Raw genomic sequence first — 20929 nt, 5'->3', positions numbered from 1 at the left:
GGATTCAGGGTAGTTTGTTGTGGCACCGGAGCTCTCTGACAGAGAAGGCTAAATATTTCATAAAATTACAGTTCCTAGAATTCCATAGCATTGAGCTGTGGCAGTTAAAGTGGTGTCAAAATGGATTATTTCCGCAGTACAGACGCAGCTTCAGAGAAGGGAAGATTTTTTCTTTTGATAAGAGTGAAGGCACAGTACTTATAAAGATCCATGGGTAAGTTGGTCCAGGCTTTTGGGGTCATGTTTTTTTTACTAAAATCTCTAGACTTATACGTGAGTAGATACAGTATAACTCATCTTTCACCCAGTGTGGAATTCAAAGCAGCAGCTGACCCCTCCCCATGTTTTCCAACATCCATTGATAAAAACATTTTCCAGCAACTCAGACATGTTGCCTAGTGGTTTCCACGTCAGTGAATGTGTTCCAGGTTTTAATAATAATAATAATAATAATAATAATAATAATAATAAATTTTATTTCTATTTCCTGCCTCTCCCTGTAGATTGATTACAAATTATTCCAGCAATAAAACATATCAAATATATTCAATAAAAACAATAGCATATTATCAATACAATAAGGTTAATAAAGTACAATTAACTTTCATAAAACATACAGTACTAATGGAGGTGGGATATTTTACAGCAAATTTGGTGGATAGGCTTGCCGGAAGAGATCCGTCTTGAGTGCCTTCTCGAAGGCATCTAAGGTGGTAATAAGGCGGATCTCTTCCGGCAAGTCGTTCCATAACTTGGTGGCTATGGCGGAAAATGCTCTGTGGGAAGTTGTTGTTAACCTAGTTTTTGCACTCTCTAATAATTTCTTCCCAGATGTCCTGAGAGTGCGGGGCAGATTGTATAGGGAGAGGGGTTCCCTCAAGTAACTCAGGCCCAAGCCATATAGAGCTTTAAAGGTAATAACGAACACTTTGTATTGGGCCCGGAAGCTGATCGGCAGCCAGTGAAGAGATTTTAATATTGGTGTTATGTGATCAAACCTAGATTTTCTGGTGACCAATCTGGCTGAACCATTTTGAACCAATTGAAGCTTCCGAACTTGGTACCAAGGTAGCCCCATGTAGAGAGCATTACAGGAATCTAAACGAGAGATTACCAGTGCGAGTACCACTGCTTCAAGGTCCTTTTAGTCCAAGTAGGGACGCAGTTGGCATATCAACCAAAGTTGGTACCAAGCACTCCTAGCTGTTGCATCTACTTGAGGTGACAGCTGCAGAGACGGATCTAGGAGTATTCCCAAACTGCGAACTTTGCCTTTTAGGGGAAGTGTGACCCCATCCAGGACAGGTTGGCAAACTTCCCTGCCTGGGCCTAGGGATCCTATCACTAGTACCTCCGTTTTCTCTGGATTCAGTCTGAGTTTGTTTTCATCCAGCCCATTACCAACTCAAGGCAGGCATTCAAAGGAGAGATGCCATCTTTGGTCACTGCAAGAGTCGGAAGCATAGAAAAACATATTTGGGTGTCATCAGCGTACTGATAACACCATGCCCCATGCCTCTGGATGATCTCTCCCAGTGGCTTCATGTAAATATTAAACAGCATGGGGGACAGAATGGCACCCTGAGGGACGCTGGATGTCAGTTCTCTTTTACGAGAGCAGCTGTTCCCCAGCCTCACCATCTGCAATCTACCCGAGAGGTAGGAACGGAACCACTGGAGCGCAGTGCCCCTGATACCTAACTCTCTCAGGTGTTCCAGAAGGATACCATGGTCTATAGTATCGAATGCTGCTGAGATGTCCAAGAGCACCAGCAGGATCACACTTCCCCTGTCGATGCCCAGATGGAGATCATCGACCAAAGCGACCATGGCAGTCTCAACTCCGTATCCCCCCCTTAAGCCAGTTTGAAATGGGTCTAGATAATCGGTTTCATCCAAGATGGCTTGTAGTTGGAAAGCAACTGCCCTCTTGATCACCTTGCCCAAGAATGGTAGTAAGGAGACTGGTCTGTAGTTATTTCTTATCAAAGGGTCCAGGGAGGGATTTTTCAAAAGTAGTTTAACCACCGCTTGTTTGAGTTTAGATGTTGAGTTTAGAAGTTAGATGGAAACTTCCCCTCCCTAAGGGATGCATTGATTATAGCCTGAAGTAATGTTGTTACTGCATCCCCTCCTTGAGTGGTCAACCAGGATGGGTAAGGATCGAGAGAGCATGTTGTCTTCCTTACACAACTAGGAAGCTTGTCCACTTCATCGGTATTTACAAACTCAAAGTGATCCAGTCTAACATAGTTCATGGAGTCACTGGACATCTTTCTCATTGTTTCTGTTGTAATACCAGCATCAAGATTGTCTCTTATCCAAGAGATTTTATCTGCAAAGAAGTTGTTGAATAGGTCACAGCAGGCTTTTGTTGGTTCTAGAAGAGGGTTCAGGGTGGGAGGTAGCTCTGCTGAACAAGACTCCGCTGATGCAATACAAGCAGCATAGAACGAGTTCTTTGCTATGTTGATTGGCACTCCATAGGAGTCAAGGAGAGCCCTATGGCATGTCTTGTCGGATAAGCAGTGATGTTTCCGCCAGTAGCGCTCTAGTCGTTGCATGGCTCGCTTCATTTTCCAAAGATCTTGAGTGTACCAGGGTTTCTTATTAGAAAGCAAGCTGGAAAGGACGTTCAGGAGCGATAATGTCTATAGCCCTGGTAAGATTTTACTCTGAACGTTTGAGTTATCCAAGTTGCTGAATCATATACAAGTTCATCAGCTTCAATAGATCCTATAACCTTCAGACAAAAACCTAGAACAGATTCACGGCCTCTCTGACTCGGGAATCACCGATTGCTATTGAGCTTTGACATAGTGGTGGCTGGTGACGTATGAACTGCTGTGAAGTTGGTTTATGCGATCAATGATAGCCTCATATTCTTCCCACAATATTCTTAACGTTGGGAAGAATATGATTCTACCATTGATTGAATAAGGCAACTTCATAGCAGTTCATCTTCACCACTGCTATAACATTCAGTACATTTCATTCAAGATGACTCTGCTGATATCATCATGCTGCACATCTCTCAATGAATTACATGTCACAGTATACAGTGGAATAATGGCAAGGCACAGCATAAACTCTTCCATACACTATAGAGGAGGATGGAAATTTTATGTTAGGCTTCATGCTTAGAACTGCCCTAGTGTTTCAAATTACATTTAGTTTAATTATGAAAGTTAAGATGGTGGTAGGGGAACAATTTGATCACAAGTTTACCTCCTTGTTTAACCATAAAAACCAATATTTTTATTTTATGTTAAAACTGTTTTAGAGCTTTAAAAACATTAAGCTTTCAAAATATCAAGCTTTACAAGCTTTAAAATGTTAAGAAAAGAATATGTCTCTTCCTCTCTTTGGAAAGCCACATGATAATATCTGCAAAATTTGTTCTGACTGGGCTGATTTCTGTAAATTTAGGAAAGCTGCAATTATTTAGATTTCCTGCCTGCATTGTGCAAATTTATTTTGCTGCCGTCACAATGGCTGTAAAGCAGATTTGACAGAGATTCAGTGTTCTTTAGTCACCCTGCTAAGTAGGAAAAGAGAACAGACATTTTATCAAACCTCAGCTCTCTTCAAAAAGCTGGCAATCACTCCTCTTTCTGCAGGAGGAGAGGAAAAAGTAATTTAGAAAGACCAAACAATTCTATCAGCTAGAAAAGAGGACAGTTTCACAGACAGAGAGATGTTACCGACCTCTTCAATTGTTTCCTCTTTTGAGATGTGTGTGCTGTGTTGAGCTACAGGGCAAAGGGAAATGATAAAACCTACATCCTATTCACAGCTACTAAAGCAGTAACACATCAGAGAAATCTACTGAACTGCAAAAGAAGAGATCAGAGTTCAGTGTTAGTGCACACGGTTTGCATGCAGGTCACAGGTTCAGTACTGGCATATTCTGTTGGATAGATCAGTTAGCAGATGGCAGGAAAGACCTTCATCTGAAATCCTGGAGAGCTGCTACCAATTGGAGTACTGGCTGTATGCAGAAGATTCATATGTTCAAAAGTATTGCTAGTATTCCACAAAAATTAAATATCCGCGGGCTCCTGTGAACTCAATACACCCACACCATGTTGAAGGTTGCTTCTTCCTTCTCTGCTTGAACCATCATGGTCTCCTTCAAAGCAGACTCTGCTAAGGGAGAATAAAATTCAGTACCCAGTAGCAGGTTGTTTCCATCTCGATGGAACAGTGAATCCATTGTGGTTTTAGTCCAAGCTTTAAAATGCTACACCCCCCCCCCCCAATAGCTCTCTCTTTCTCTCTCACACACATCAACTCTCACTGGATCATGAACAGTAAGACACATCCAAGTTGCTTGACTTTGAAGAGTCTTTGAATTTGCCTGTTGAGCCACTACATCTTTGCCTATTTCATCCTGGCATCAGTTCCTGCTCCAGTTTTGCCTTTTTTTCTGAGAGAAGGCATATATGGATCAGTGTTTCACAGGGAAATATAGCAATGAGACAATGCCACGTGAGAAAGTAGCATCTCCACCCCATTGTGTATTATTCACCACTTCTATGCTTGAGCCTTGTGATTCAGTTTGAGAAAGACACTTTCATATAGAAATTATACTAGATGAATTCATTGAAAATTAAGATAACACTGCCATCATAAACCCCACCATAAACTATAGGACTTACTTAAGAGGGAATATATTAACAATGAAGCATATGTTCCTTTCTAGAGTCTAACACTTGTGGCAAAACCTCCTTCTAGTTAAACTGACTACCGTAATTCAGTAACACACTGAACTATGGCTGTTGCTTTGAATAATATTTTATTTATATTTTTCACTGATAAATTTATATTACTGATGTGTTTTCTTCTGGTGTTACATTGCTAGCTAGAATTACACTAGTGTTTGTGCATAAATGTGGGGGAAGAATTAAATAACTGTAGTCAGCTACAAAAAAAACCACCTTGCCTATTATATGTAGTCTTATTAAAAAATAAGCATAACCTGAAGTTAACCACTTTTCAAGCCCCGTTGATTTTACTGAAGGAATTCACGTGTATTTTGGAAACCAAGTGGACAGAAGTCTAAATTCAATTTGTAGCCCCAACTAGAGAAGACCCATAGAATCAGCATATGTAAGTGATGATGGGACAAGCTTTCAATGTTTTAATGGATCTGTTCTGCTTGAGGCTAACAATTAGATGTAGTCCTTAGATGGCTGTGTCATGCCCAGGACCTCTCTGTTACATGATCCTGCTTTTCTGCTGAAAGGGAATGGGAAGGGAAATGAGAGGATGTAATGCTTTGTTTTATGGCCTAATTATGCAGGACATAACTATGCAGGCTTTAAAATATATTACATTGCTGGTCATTATAGCAGGCCAGCTGTTTTTTAGGGAAATATCCATATAGTCCAGCTCTGTTCATGGCTACTAGTGACTAAGCCAAATAACACACAGTGGAACTGACTCCCCAGTAAGCATGCATAGGTCTACAATCTTTTCAAATCATTTTTTTAACATTGTAATACATGCAGGCATAGTGGCAGAAAAATATCTCTTGGCTCTCATTATGCATTAAATAAAATAGATTTGTTCATGCATCCAAGTTTTAAAGCATTGCCAATGTGTCATAATCTTAAATCAGTTGAGAAGAATGGCTGTCTCATTACATTGCACTGTGTTTACATCACATAATGACAACAGCCAGTTGTGGGAAAAGACTGGGGAATGGCTTTTGTAATTAACTAAAAATATTTAAATGATCAATTTAATTTTGCTCCTTGATGCAAAAATATCGGGTTCACTTATTTATCTGATGGTGGAAGGATTCAAAGACAAAGCTGTTTTAGTCTGGAAAATTGGTGTGCAAAGGGATCTTGTAGCACTTTCAAGATCAACTGAAAGAAAGAAGTTGGTAGCATGGGCTTCCTCAGATGCAAGCAGACTCAAGTCTAAGAAAGCTTGTGCTACCACTTTCTTTCTTTCAGTTAGTTTCAAAGATGCTACAATATCCCCTTGCATACTGATTTATCTATGGAATCTTGAGGATTCCAATGACTAAATACCAAATAAATACTAGAAACTGTTCTGCTTGGGGTGGGGAGAGAGAAGAAATGTGTATAGCATCAAGATGGGAACACTGGTCAAAAAGCGGTTGCCCGACTCGGCGGGCTGACCGCTTTGCCGCTAGACGCAGCGAACGGCTACAAGCCCCAGAGTGCTCTGGGGCTTGCCCCAGCTCCCTATTGGTGTGCGGGGTGAAGGGGAGCCCCTTCTGCCCCGCGACGCTCTGGGAGCTGGGCTCGGTGACCGGGAGTTCCGGTCCTCCAGGGCAGATGATTGGTTCTGCGGGCCTGGAGGAGGAGTCTCATGGTCGGGTGGTACTGAGGGAGGGGCTTAGGCCTATATAGGCCGTGCTGCCAGCCCCGGCCCTCAGTCGGCGCTTGGCTCCGGATGGTTAGGAGCCAAGCAGGAAGGGAGGAGGAGCTGAGCCTTCTCCCACCCACCCACCGCTTGGGTTTGGGTTTTTTGTCACAACTTTGGGGCGGCAGCATAGGCCAGGATCTGCACGGTGTGGTACCAGGGCTACGGAGCTCTGGTTTGGGAGTCAGTTGGGACCCGGGGGCGAATAGGGCAGGCGTATGGCCATTGCGGGGGCCATAACGCGAGAGCGCCTCCCGGTGACTAGGGGCTTAGCGAATAAGTGAACGCATGGCAGAGATGCGGTCATACGGTGTGCCTTAGCCCCTAGGTCATCCCAATACCTGGTGGGTGCCAGGTTGTGGTTAATCAGACAAACGTGGGGTTGTTTGATTTCGCAGATCCTGACCTCATGCTTTGTGCCAACCCTACCAATGGTTTGCTTAATAAAGTTGTGGCCTTTCCTCCAGCAAGGTCTCCTGTGGTTATTCGGCAGCAGCATCTGAGGCAAATACACACTAATCAATTGATCTTAAATGCAGAGATGTTTTCTCAAAGTAACAAAAATGCCTCATTTGATATGACAGCACCAATTTAAAAGAAACTTTGTGGCCATAAAATGCAGATTATTCAAAACTATGTCCCCCCTCCATTTAGACACTTAGGGGCTGTGCAGACTGCCTCTGAAGGGGCGGCCTACAGCCACCTCCACGTTCCCTAGATCTCACGCTGTGGCCCCGATCTGGTCATTCCAGGGCGCAAAAAGTGGCCGCAAAAAGCAGCTCCTTTTTCCGCCCTGGAAAGAGTGCAATAGCTGTGGTGCCACAGCTATAAGGTACTCCTTTGGCACTGTGATGTGTGGCTGCAGCGTCAGAGGAACACCATGACACTGCAAGCTGTGTGGAGCAGTGTGCGGTATCACACCGCCCTGGGGGCAGAGTCGAGGCATGCATCATGTGGACACCACACCCAACCTCCACCCCAGGCTGGCCTTTATGGCCATTGTGCACAGCCCCTTAGTTACAAAACATATGTATGCACATCAAACCACATTACAAAACAGGAAGCTAGTTGACTTGAAAGTGTAGGAACACACCCTACAAGAAGTGGAATGGAATATCAAAGGCTTTTAGGCAATTGGGTTTGTTGTATGCCAACCTAAAAGCCCAAATAGAGAATGCTTAATTATAGGACCAAGATGAGGTAACTGACTGGCACCTGCAAGAGTGGCTCATTGTATGAGTCTCCATCCAGTTTTCTTTAGAAAATTCAGGAGACACTTGCAGAACATTGCTGACGTAGTGACTAGTTCTCAAGGGTATAAAAATGAATTTTGATTTTTTCCAAATGCAACCTGCATCCGCCCCCTCCGCTGCCCCCGCTCTTGTTTTATGTCAGGTCCCAAGTATTTTCCACCTCTCATAGATTTTTTTTAATATATACATTTATTCAAGTTTTAAAAATGCATTAAGATTTAAAAAATATAAGAAAGAAAAGAAATAGAAACAAGTGAAAAAAAGAAGAGAAGGAAAAGGTGACTTCTGATCTTCCTTTTAGAGGCTATATATGCATATAGTTATCAACACGTCACTTTCTTACATTACAAAAAAATATTTTCACTCAACAGTCTGTTCTGTTTAATCATGGAAACCAAAAAGTTACCAAGTTATTTTATTCTCTCTCTCTCTCTCTTTTTTTTTTTTTTTTGCAAAAAGTTTATAAGGCGTTTCTAGTTTTTGAAAAATATCACTATGAATTTTCTTTATCCAAACAAGACCCTTTATCCATTTCTGTTAAGTCTGTTAATTTGAACAATTAATCCTCCATGGTAGGTAATGTTGAATTCTTCTAACATTGTGTTGCAATCACATATTGAAATAATCTTCCATTGATTCTTCTCCCAATTGTGTAGATCCAGTAATTCCAAAAGAAAACATTCCAGTTTTGATTGAATATTAATCTTTAAAATCCAGTGCATCAATATCTATTTGAATCCATTTTATAGCCTTTTCACATGTCCACCACATATGATAAAATGTCCCTCCATGTTGCTCACATTTCCAACATATATTAGAAACACCTTTACACATTCTTGGCAATTTCTGTGACATCAAATACCACTGATACATCATCTTATAAAAATTCTCTTTAAGATTAGAATACAATATAAATTTCAATCCCCTTGACCCCAATTTTCACATTGGCCCATCTGTATATTATAACCAAAAATTTGTATATCATAACCAAAATTTCCATTTTATCATACATTCTTTAACTTGTTCTTCTGCCTTTTAAAATTTCAACAAAAGTTTTGAAATTATGGCAATTGCATGTTCATCATCTGCATAAATTGTACTTTAAATTCTAATATAAATTTGTTCAAAACCTACATCTTTTTGTCCATTGTACGTCTGTCTGATAGTTGTAGCTAAGAATACCTTTCAAAAGTATGTTCCTCTACTTCCAGCTGCTCTCATGATTTAATTCTGTATTCCTCTTGGCAGAACTTCAAAAGATGCACCTTTTCCTTTTATTTTTTTTCTCTTCTCTAAAATGTTTCTTGATCTGAGACCCTTAAACACATAGCAATTTGTATCTATTTTGGCACTCACTTTTGCTTGCCTTTCCTCTTCATGTGCACACCTTTTAACACACTTTCCATTACATATTTGTGTATATTTAACATGTATTTGATAGGCATTTTGAGCTGTCAGCATTTTATTGCATGCATATATATATATATATATATATATATATAATATCTACCAATTATGGCTTTTTCCTGGTGAAGGATGTGAAAGATATGTGCATGCTTTTGTTATCCGTCAGATGACCACAAATTAAATGAATTAATTCAAAGAAGTTAACATTTTTTCTCATTGCTCTTTCTTCTACCCTGACTCATGGGGGACGCTGGAATTTCACACCAAGAATGATAAGCATTGTTCACCTCCGATAACCTTCGATTAAAGGTGAAGCTGCTGCAAACATCATATTTCAGAATAGTGCAAGGGAAGAAACATCTGAGGGAGAGTGACTGCTGGCCACAGCAGTCAATACTGCAGCCATCCCTCACAGATACATTTTCTTTGTTCCCAAGGGAAGCTTTTTCAGGGCAAAGCTATTTGTCTTCTTGATTTCTTGTCACAGTCCGTATACAGTACTCTTCTCCATTCAAGAAAACTTCTAATGTTCACTAGTATCCTCTACTCTGACTTTCTCTCACATGAATTTAAAAATAGATTTTTAATGGATTAAACTGTTATGAGGTAGCTTCAAGTAACCCCGTGTAACCCTGAATTTTGTAAGATACACAGTACTGCAGGAAAGAATTCTGCTGCTTCCATTCCTAGACATCCAAGGTGCCTTAAAAAATCTGGTCTATTGGATTAGTATCTGTGAGCTTTGGTTGAAGGTAAACCCACAGACAGCTTAAATTTTCCTAAAAATCATATATTACCTAGATTCTTTTGAGTGATTTTGATTTAATTAAGGAGGGAAAAATGGAAAGAAATTAAAAACATTTAGAACAGCTTAACTCATAAATTTATCAAAAACAACATTGTTCGCAATTCTTGATAGAAGTTATTAATTTATATATTTCACTTCTGTGCTGCCATTCTCCCAAAAAAGGGACCCAAGGTGGCTCACAAAATAAAAACACTATTAAAATGTCACAATAATTTTTTTTTAAAAAACCCCTTAATTTTAAGAGCTACTACATTACAATCAGCACTTGTTATCTCCTAGGGTTTAGCTGCAGGACTCCCATAGATACCAAAATTTGTGGATGCTCAAGTCCCATTAAATACCATGGCATAATAATATGGTGTCCCTTATATAAACTGACAAAATCAAGGTTTGCTTTTAAATTTTTCCTTTTGCGGGGGGGGGGGGGCGTATTTTCAAGCGCTGGATGGTTGAGTCTATGGATATGATGGGCTGACTGTACTAAATCACTTAATAATATGATTTATCATCTTTCTCTGTATCCACAACACATTTAAAAGCATTTAGAGGGCTGATCTGTTTCAATTATATAATCAATATCTAGTTTTATTTCTAGTTTTCATTCAGTGACTGAGGCTCCCAAATATATGTGCTATCCAGGGACAATTCTTAATACAAGCCAAGCAACTGAATTCTGCTGCCTGTTTCAGCCTATCAGTTTTCTGAACTGGAGTCTACTACTACTGGGGACTAATAATTCTGGTCTTGAGGGGTACATTTGCTTTGTCATGTCTGAATCATATTAATAAGTGATGGTGTTTATGGGAGGGTCAGGCATGTTCAGATATAGCAACAGACATGATGACCCATCTCTGGACTGCTGAAGATATCAACAGTATTCATTGGAGAGTACTCTGTTTTTCATCTGTCCACTCTTCCAGAGTACTCAGGGGATTTTGCATGCTGCTCTTCTTACCCCTGGTTTCTAGTGAGAAATGTATATTCACAGCGGAACATCACTCTCTTCAGAACTGTAGAAAGAAAGGGTTAGTTGTTGTACACAAGACATTTTGAACTCTAAGAAGAACAAGTCATTCAGCACTTTAAAGTTCCTCCTTTAAATCCTAACCCCATAAACAGATATACCCACAGCAATACTCTCCTTAACAGAAACAGATATGGATGTGCACACATACCTATGTATCTTTTTGGTATATGTCACTCATCCCCACATGGGTATACTTCTTATTTCCAAATAAGAAACAATTAAAAATTAAACCCATTAAACACATTTTGAAAACAAATGTCCTAAGCAAATAATACCACTCTTAGTAAGGATGCGATTCTTCCCTGAATTTCTTCTGGAAGGAAGGAAATAGTAATTTTAACAAGTTTCTTCTTGTGAGAAAACCATTTCTTTCCAAAGCCCATTCACAATTCAGATTGTTCTGTACAATTTTAAACAGTAAATGAGAAATATTGTTTGTTGCACCAAGAATGCTGTTCCATATGCAGAAGATGCTGTTTTCTGTGCAAATCAACCGTATGTGGAAATTGCAGAGAATAAATGCCAATTACAGCATTCCCTATACAGGAAACAGCATTTTCTTCAAATATTCCTTCCATCCCTACTCTTTAGTGAAGAAATAGTCTTAAAAAAGTAAGAAGGATGAGTTTCAGCATCACTAATTCACATTTTAGCAATGAGCATCATAAAAAACCTATCATCTGAATCTGTCAGTACAGTATCTATTTCATTATCATTTATAGTCAAATTTCTTGCCACTAGACTTTACAAAAGGTCATTGATCTTTAAAAAAAAAAGCCAGAAAAAAGAACCTCCTTTATGTATCACTAGAAAATTTCTATCCATGATAGAGTTTCAGGGGTACAATTAAGAAAATACTCTTTCTGTAAAAAAGAAAACAAAAATGGTGCAGCGTTTTGTTCTGTAAGCACCACATACTGTTTTCCCCATTTTCAAAAATAAAACAGCATATTCTTTGTTGTTTCACATTATTGTTGTTTCTTTTAAAATGAAATATTCTCTGGAGTGTAAGACGGAGGCAATGATTTGTTTTCGTAAGTCCAAGTAAAGATTTCAGAGAAAGCTATTGCACTTGTCAGGAGAATAATGACCATGGCTATTAGGCTGAATTGCAATACATGAGCAGGCACATTATTCAAAGGCTTTCTAAGTCTGGAGAAAGATATTTAGCGAATGAACTTGATGGAAAAGGGGGAGAGTTCATTTTAAAGTCAGCCTAACCATGCTGCTTCAGTGCTGACAAGTACCTTGAAAAGGTTTCATAGTTTAAAATATGGTAATGAATTTAGCTTGACTATTTCCATGCCTATTTTTTTGGCCCTTTCTCTTTTTTAACATTTTACTTTAATTTTTTTAAAGCAATTATCTGGTGTATGTATGAGACAGAATGTGTGCTTGTGTCTTTCTTTTCCTTCCTTTTTGCCTTGTTCTTGTCTCTACATGGAAGATTGGCTCCCCGTGGATTTGAATCTAATAATGCAATTTAAATTTCATGGTGCTGTGACAGCAAACCTACTCCTCAGCTCTTTCCCATTACATATATTGGTTCACACTTTGTATTTTCATGCCACTGATATCAATCTAATCCTAAATCCCAGCACTGTTATTTCCCACAGATAACTGAAATGCACATTTTTTTCTGTGGAGACTTTTTTTGTTTTCTCTCAGTTGCTCATGTCACTAGTAAAACTTAAAGTAACCTTAACTGAACTGAGCGCATATTTACTCTGTTTACCTTCTGTCCCTGTTTTTCTTCTCTGTTAGTCTGGAAATTAAGGCAGAAAAATCTCATGTTTTTTTCCCTCTGCAACATGGATGGGATGATATAAATAATTATCCTATGAAGTCCATAGGATAAGTTTGTGTGTAGTGTAGGACTGGTCAACATTAGCTGCCCCAAAATACAGTTTGATCCCCTGATACCCATAGTGGCTACTTCTAGAAGTATGATAGCTGCTTTCTACGTGTACATCTTTTTTGAGGGGGGGGGGGACACAAGAATTTCCCAAAAGTAGGAGCAAAGTTCTGCACAAAGAGCATTACCAGTACATTGGACCCTTGGTATCCCCTGCGATTTGGTTCCAAGAACCCCTTTAGATGCCCAACTCCATAGATATTCAAGTCCTATTATATACAGTGGCATAGTGAAAGGGTGTGCCTTATATAAAATGGCAAAATCAAAGTTTGCTTTTGGGGATTCATATTTGTCTTGAATATTTTCAAGCCACGATTGATTGTATTTGTGGATAAAGAACCTGTGTATTTGGAGGGTTGTTGGTATGATGAAAACGGGGTAGTCAAGTTCAAATACAACATCATCATGTAGTTTCAAGTGAAATGTAAAAATAAGAGTAAACTTTATTCATCACTATTCTCTCATATATACACACACACACACACACACTCTTTCCATTACCACATTTCTAATTGCTGGTTGTCTGTAGAGTGGGGCCAAATATTAAAAAAAAATCATCCTCTACTTTCCACATCCCAGGTTCATTGTGTGAAAGATTACTGAGATGTCCATATTCTCAATCTTTTACCCTGTTGAGGGATTCTTCAGTTATTGTCAGCCTGGAAACTGCAGTTTTGTGGCTCAGATGTTCTGATGACTGATACCTTGAATGAACACCTGGTGCTCTGATTCTTTATTAGTCTTCTAGACTATAATTCATAGTAATCAACTTGGAGCTCTTCAGGGAAGTATTAGGGATCACCTACTGCTTTGTAAATTATGGTACTTAAGGGCACAGAAGAACATAAGCCTTTGAAACAACGAATTTTAGGGGAAGAGATATCCTATTTGATCTTCAGCTCTAATTACATGTTCTTACAAAACTGTTAAGAATTTATACGAATTGTGTCTGTTATATTTTCACTCTTAACTATATTACCCCCTATTGCTTCTACTTTTTAGCATTGGAAAGAGCCGTATAAAGAGCTGCTCGAGCATCCAGCCATATTGCTAACTGTAATATTTGGACATCATTAAAATGCTTCACACCATTCTCATTGTTTTCCAATAATTGGGGAATTGTTCCACCCATGATAATGCTTTTGATACTAAGTTACATATGATCTCCCCCTCCTTCACTTCTCCCAGCCTCAGATTGGCATTTGATGGCATTTCCCTGCCCTTTAAAGAAAGTTTAATAGTTGCTAAAGCAACTGCTCATCTACATTCTTCATTGAAATTATATTGGCCTGCTTCCTATTGCAAATGTATGATTTTCCTAATCTTCTGAAACAAATGTAAATGATATTCCGTGCAGCTGTTTCTATTGGTCTCCAATACATGCTAATAAAATTCTTGCTATATTTCACTCACTTCTCTCCCCCCGCCCATCTCTCCCTCCTCTCTTTATCTCTCTTATACATATATGTGAATAGATATCAGAGACATAGCCATGTTAGTTTGGAATATCAGTATGCAAAGGGATCTTATAGCATCTTTGAGATTAACCGAGCTAAAGAAGTTGTAGCATGAACTTTCACAGGCTTGCATCAGAGGTAGTAGATCAAGTCTACAAAAGCTTATGCTACAAGATCCTTCACAAAGTTATTCTCAAAGGTGCTACAAGATCCCTTTGCATTTACATATGTCAAATTTTCTGTTGTAGATACTACCGCAGGTAATAATTGTTATCTGCATGCTATATGTTTTATTCTAAAGCAAAAAAAAAAAAAAGTTTTGGAATGATACAGAACAACCCAGGGAAAAAGTTGATCCAGTGGTGAGATGAGTGCCTGCAGTCCAGTCAGATTTAAAAGTACATACCTGCTGCAGAGACTAGAACATGAACCAATTATAAGAGAAGAAATTCCACCAAAAACATAGGAAGAACTTCTTTTTTCTTTTTCTTTTTCACTGTTAAGAGCTGTTTAGTTGTGGACTAGACTGCCTAAGAGGGTGGTGGTGGACTCCCCTTCTTTAGAGATCTTTTAAAAGAGATTGGGTGGTTATATTTTATTGTGTATTTCTATACGGCACAAGAAACAACTGAAAGGTACACGTGATCTTGGGGGCACAACTAGTGCACCTTTGCTCTTGCAGTCCAAAGGAGATTCTAATATCAACTCAGAATTAGATCCTATTGAAATCAGTTAGGATCATCTTCATGTAAGAGGATGTAGCATTGCCATCTTGATGCATTCAGTTATACAGGGCTACATTCAGAAAGGTTAGTCACGCTTTGTTCCCGCTGCAATCAGTGAGACTTGTGGTAGTCATGGTATTTTCACATTAGTTTTATTGAGATACAAGTATACTTACCTTGTCCTGGATCCTGGATTATGGTTTCAAAACATCCCCTATATGGCATATCCTTTGTTTTGCTTTGTTCTTAAAATGATGAGCGTAGCCATCTTACATCATGATTTAAAAAGTATACCTTGGCTTGCAGCTGAACCAGGATTTTTGAAAAACAGTGATGATGTGATTGCAAAGTCTAGATCCCACAAGAATGATTCCTTTTGGATCATAACACATATTTATTTAGATTACTGTGCAACATGCTGCCTGCAAAAGTTCTCCAGGCACAGGATGTGTTTTAAGCACCTTAGTGTAATTCAGCTCATTTTCCTTTCCTGCTATTTTACTACTTTGCCAGTATTTCTCAGGAATGCAGTCTTGAGTTAGAAGTAGTGTGTTTTGTTTTGTTAAAGTCAAAATGATCTCAGCTAATTGAGTCAGTAAGTTATTGTGTGGAAATGTGTTTCTGAGACATTTGTCCATGTATTCTCCATGTACTGCCTGATTTTCTTTTCTTCTATAAATTTAGTTTGTTGTTGTGGGCGTTCAAGTTGTTTTATGGTGACCCTAAGGAAAATCTATCGCAGCGTTTGTTCAGAGGAGGTTTGCCATTGTCTTCTCCCAAGGCTGAGAAAAGTGTGTGACTTGCTGTCACCCAGTGGGTTTCCATGGCTAAGCGGGGATTCACATGCTGTTCCCAGTGCTCAAACCACTACACTATGCTGGCTCATGATCAGTCCCCCCCCCCCCCCGACGTTATTAACAGGCGAGACTTTTCCACTTTCAGATCTGTCTAATGAGAAGTAAAACTGGTTGTATGCATTTCATTTAATTATTGAAAAAAATGTTGATTATAAAGATTAGTGTTGGGATTGTACAGTATAGTCATATACATATATATTGATATAAAAATTAATGCTGCAATTACTGTGCTGTCCTTTCCCTAGAGTTGGTGCTAATGTCCAGTTCAGCTGTGATGATAATTATGTGCTTCAAGGTACAAAAAGCATCACTTGTCAAAAGGTGACAGATACCCTTGCTGCCTGGAGTGACCATCGGCCAATATGTCGTGGTGAGTATTCTTCACTGGAAGATTTTCTGAAACTTCCTAGTCAACAGCCTAGGACACTGTTAGAGATTTTAAAAATGTGTTAAATCAGGTGCAGATGAAACAACACCAACCATACCCTTGTGAACTTTAAGGCTGGCATTGCCAGCCATCCCCTAAGGAATAACAGCATACATTCACTGCAAAATCTCATTAATTGAAATAAAATTTATTAAAATAGAAGAAAGAAAGCAGGTTTAGCATGATATATTGCATTAGAGTTGAAAGGAAACAGGGATTACATTACAGAATGTAGCTGTATTGGAACCTTTTACAGCAGAGGGACCTCATCCAATGCTGTTTACGTGTTTATGTACTATTTTTCTTCAGAACATCACATTTGTTTATTGCAAAATTTGGTGTCTTGCTGGTTTTTGTTTTGCTTGAAGATGTCTTTGGTTTGCTTGAAACCACATATCTTGATTTGGTTTTGTCCTACTCTTAAAAAGCATGTCTGACCATTCCCTGGTGGTCATGTTACATATATAAGTCCTTCTCGGCCTCTCTGATGTGGGAGACCAGCAGGTTCCCCCCCCCCCCCCCGCATATCTGCCAGTGACTGGCACCACGTTTGTGTTCGTTGACCACAACTGTTTCTTGCATTCTTGGAAACTCACCAGGGTTTCCTAAACAATGGCTCAGGGACCACAACTTTTAATACCACTGATGTAACTGATTTCTATTTTTAATTGATTGCTGAACACGTTGTTTTGTTTTGCTTATGAATTTCTCATTAAATCATGACACAGGACTCTCATCCTCTAGCTCCCTGTTTTAGACATCTTGATCCTAGACAGCCTCTTTAAAAAAACAAGATAGAGATTTCTTATCTTCTTGTTTGTGTCTGTGGCCTTGTAAAACTTTAAACTCAATTCAAATATATTTGTTTGTGGAGACCTGTATTAACATTTATTGATTGATCAATTGATTTATGATGCAATATGTTTTAAGCATTCAGCAATACAATCACCCATGGGTAAAAATAGTCTAGCAGAATCTTAAGGGTTAACATAAGAAACATATGTATGCCAGTACCTCTAAGGCAGCATCCACACTGCAGAAATGATCTGGTTTGACACCACTTTAACTGTCATGGCTCAGTGCTATCGAATTCTGGGAATGGTAGCTTTGTGAGATATTTAGCCTTCTCTGTTAGAACCTCTGGTGCTATAACAAACTAGACTTTCCAGAATTCCATAGCCTTAAGCCATGGCAGTTAAAGTGGTGACAGACAAGATTATTTCTGTAGTGCACATGCAGCCTAAGTGTGATGTGGTGGAACAACAGCATCATAACATGAATGAACTTTCTTATCCGTTCCTACTGTTGATATGAATTCACCATTATTAGAAACATTTAATAATAATTAATAATTTGTTTTATTTATATACCGCTATTCCAAAGATCATAGCGGTGAACAGCAAGTAAGCTAATTAGCAAGTAAGCTAATTTGCTCCCAACAGTCTGGGTACTCATTTTAGTGACCTCCTCGGAAGGATGCAAGCCTGAGTCGAGCTTGGGCCCTTTTGCTGGTCTTGAACTCGCAACCTTGTGGTTTTGAGTGAATGGCTGCAGTACAGGCATTTAACCACTGCGCCACCAGGGCTCCATTTGTGAAACCTATGAACATGTTTACCTTCAGTGTTAAATCTGGCTGGGTGGAATGCCTACTCCTGATATGTAGGAGCATTATGGGCATATATAGTTTGAGGGTGAACAACCATCCTCACTCCAACTCCTCAGTCATGGAGGGGGGGGTGACCATTATGTCTGCTGACAGTGTTATGCTTTATGGTAGCCTTATTTCAACCTTCCTAAAGCACCTTTTCAAAGACTTCACAAAAACATTTTATTACAGTTAGCATTTTTAAAATCCAAATGTTTTGAAAGTAGATATAGTTTCATTAGAACTGCCAAGTGTTTTGCACATTTTGGAGAAAACAAATGTTAGGCCCTACGTATGTCTCACATCCTATGCATCATGTACCTTTTCAACCAGCATCTGTGCATAGAAAGCAACTTTATGAAGAAGTACTCTCTGTTATCCACTGATTTCTCCCCACATTAAATACAACACTACTGAGAGAAAGGGAGATGACAATGATGGGGTGAGGTAGTTCACTCCTCCCCATCTCATCTATTTATTCAGCACTGGAATATGTCTATGAATTAGTGCATTGACAAGTTCTTTGCAGCAGAGGAACTGTGGTACTCCAAATGTTAAAAGAATCATAGCTGCCCTCAACTATGACCATTAACCATGCTGGATGGGGCTGATGAGAGTTTTAATCTAACAATTTCTGAAGATCCAGAGAGTTCTTGCTCTGCTTTACTGAAACAATCACAAGAGGTCATAAGACTATATTCTATCAGTCAGAAATTATTGTGCTTTATATCTAATATGTAAGTTGACTTGGAAATAAGCCCACTGAATTCATTAGACTTAATTATAAGGAAATGGCTGTAGGTTTGCAGTCATAAGAAAAAGTGCCTGTATATAATATTTGCAAGGTGAGCATATGTGGAGTTAATACATTTTTATTTTGTTTTAGGCCATGCCTAGAAAGGAAATATTTCAGTTGTGTAAATAATAGATAAGAACTGTTTTTCAACTTTGATTTTCCATGAAGAATCCCTAACACTTTTAGTAATTAGCTCTCTTGATATCCAGTTTATTCTCTTGGTTTTATAAAGAAACAAATTAGAAGGTAGAATATTGATTCTTGGCTCAAGCTGCGCTCTTAATTTTGGCTTTGTTGGAACCCATTCTAGATAAGTTAGCCAGAAGTAACATCAGCTTATTACTTGCAGAAATTGAAGAAATATTATTATTTTCCTGTCACCTGAACAGGTGTCATGACTTTATGTAATTATAGTCACTATACTATTTTTAATTGAATATACTTCACAAATGGTATGAAAACATCTATTATAAAGTTTCCCTGGGTGAATAGCTGTCAGCCGTAAAAATGTATGTGTCCAAATGAAGCAATGTTTGATTTGCCATTTGTGTTTAACTATGTAATTCATCTAAATTTAAAAAGAATATGGTGCAATCCAGTTATTATATGTAGCAATGATATGGAAGAAACTCAAATCATAACAAGTGCTTACATCTTGAGAAATTTAGATCTCTAATTAGGACTGTGTGACAAATTCTGCTGATGATTTTAAAAACAGATTCACTAGGTTTTGCTCCTCCAAGACTGAACATATAAAGAGATGTATTTTTTGTTGTTCAAAATCCATACATTACCAGGCTCGCAGTGTCTTCCATGAACAAGAAACAAAACAAAACAAAACAAGGTCTTCAAAAACCTGCACACATTATTTTTTTAAAAAGTCTCTCAAAACACTTCATGCACCTATAAAATGGACAATCGCACATTAATAATTGAGGTTTCTGTCCATAAATCTGTTTGTTCAAAAAATTTACATCAAAATGCATGTTGGGTTTTTTTTTTTTTACTGGAATGTGGTTTTCCTCTTCTCTTGCTTTCTTCTATCTTACCAAGTATAAATGTCTTTTGTAGTGAGTCATGTGTTTTCTAGTGAGTCAAGGCCACAGTATGACAACCTCAGTTTAGTCATCTTGGCATCTAGGGAAAGTCTAGATTTGATTTGTTACAGGATCCAATTATTTGTTTTTTTAGCAGCCCATGGTATCCTTTCAACTCTTCTCCATCACCACATTTCAGATGAGTTGTTTTTCCTCCTATGAACTTTCTTCAGTCTAGCTCAGTGGTACCAAACTGTGCCCTTTAAGAGCTTTTGGACTTCGGCTCCCAGAAGCATCAACCATGTTGGCCAATAGTCTGGGATTCTGAGAGCTGAGGTCCAAAATTCCTTAAAGAGCACAGTTTGGGGACCACTGGTCTAGCTTTCACAACCATACATAGAAATGGGAAATACAATGGTGTTGATAGTCCTAACTTTAGTGTTCAGTTATGTATCTTGACACTTCAGGATCTTGTCTAGTTGCTTCATAGATGCCATTTTAAGTCCTCGTCATTTTGCACTCTCCATTCTGATTAACGATTGAGCCAAGGTATGGGAAATCTTGTACTGTTCTGAGGTCTTCATCATCTACTTCAAAGTTACATAATTTTCCTGATGTATACAGTCTAAGGTTTTGTTATAATTTTGAAGCACAGGCTGATTTTCTTCCAAAATTCTCCCATGTGATCCTTTATCAAACACATACAGTGGACCCTTGCCTTACACTGGGGATCTGTTCCAGACCTCCCACGTAAGGCGAATTCTGCCTATGCTTGAGCCCCATTAACTTGAATGGGGCTTGTGCGTGTGACGGCGTGGCGACTTGCGCATGCCATGGGGGCACGTCCCATTCATCTCAGTGAGACGCGCCGCTCCACTTGCCCCCGCACGGCTTAAACACATATGCTCAAATCCACGTATACCACACAATATGATCCCTAGTGCCTCTTTCTTTCCTCAACCCTGCTTGGACATCTCCATGTATGGTAAAGGTCTTTGTGGTAAAATTTGCTTGCTTGCATTGAAAGGTAATGCAATGATCCTGTGGTTACTGCAATCCCTGGTGTCACCTTCCTTGGGGTCTGGAATGTACAGTGAGTTCGCACCATACGTGGACACACCATTTTAGCATATGCCCCATTGTTTGCAATGGGGTGCGAGCATACACTTCATT

The 20929-nt window shown here is 39.0% G+C and overlaps 1 protein-coding gene across 2 annotated transcripts in view; it reads left to right on the top strand.

The window, feature by feature from the left end:
* CSMD1 (CUB and Sushi multiple domains 1) overlaps nt 1-20929 on the top strand; it is a 1231469-nt gene that overhangs the window by 832672 nt on the left and 377868 nt on the right. For both annotated transcript variants that reach the window (XM_042480556.1, XM_042480547.1), the window contains exon 9: nt 16097-16221. In XM_042480556.1, the coding sequence (XP_042336490.1) occupies nt 16097-16221 (125 nt within the window). The remainder of the gene's footprint in view (nt 1-16096; nt 16222-20929) is intronic.

This window comes from Sceloporus undulatus, chromosome 1, assembly GCF_019175285.1.
Source record: "Sceloporus undulatus isolate JIND9_A2432 ecotype Alabama chromosome 1, SceUnd_v1.1, whole genome shotgun sequence".
Lineage (NCBI taxonomy): Eukaryota > Metazoa > Chordata > Lepidosauria > Squamata > Phrynosomatidae > Sceloporus > Sceloporus undulatus.
The sequence above is the reverse complement of the archived record's forward strand: the minus strand, read 5'-3'. Positions and strand labels throughout refer to the sequence as shown.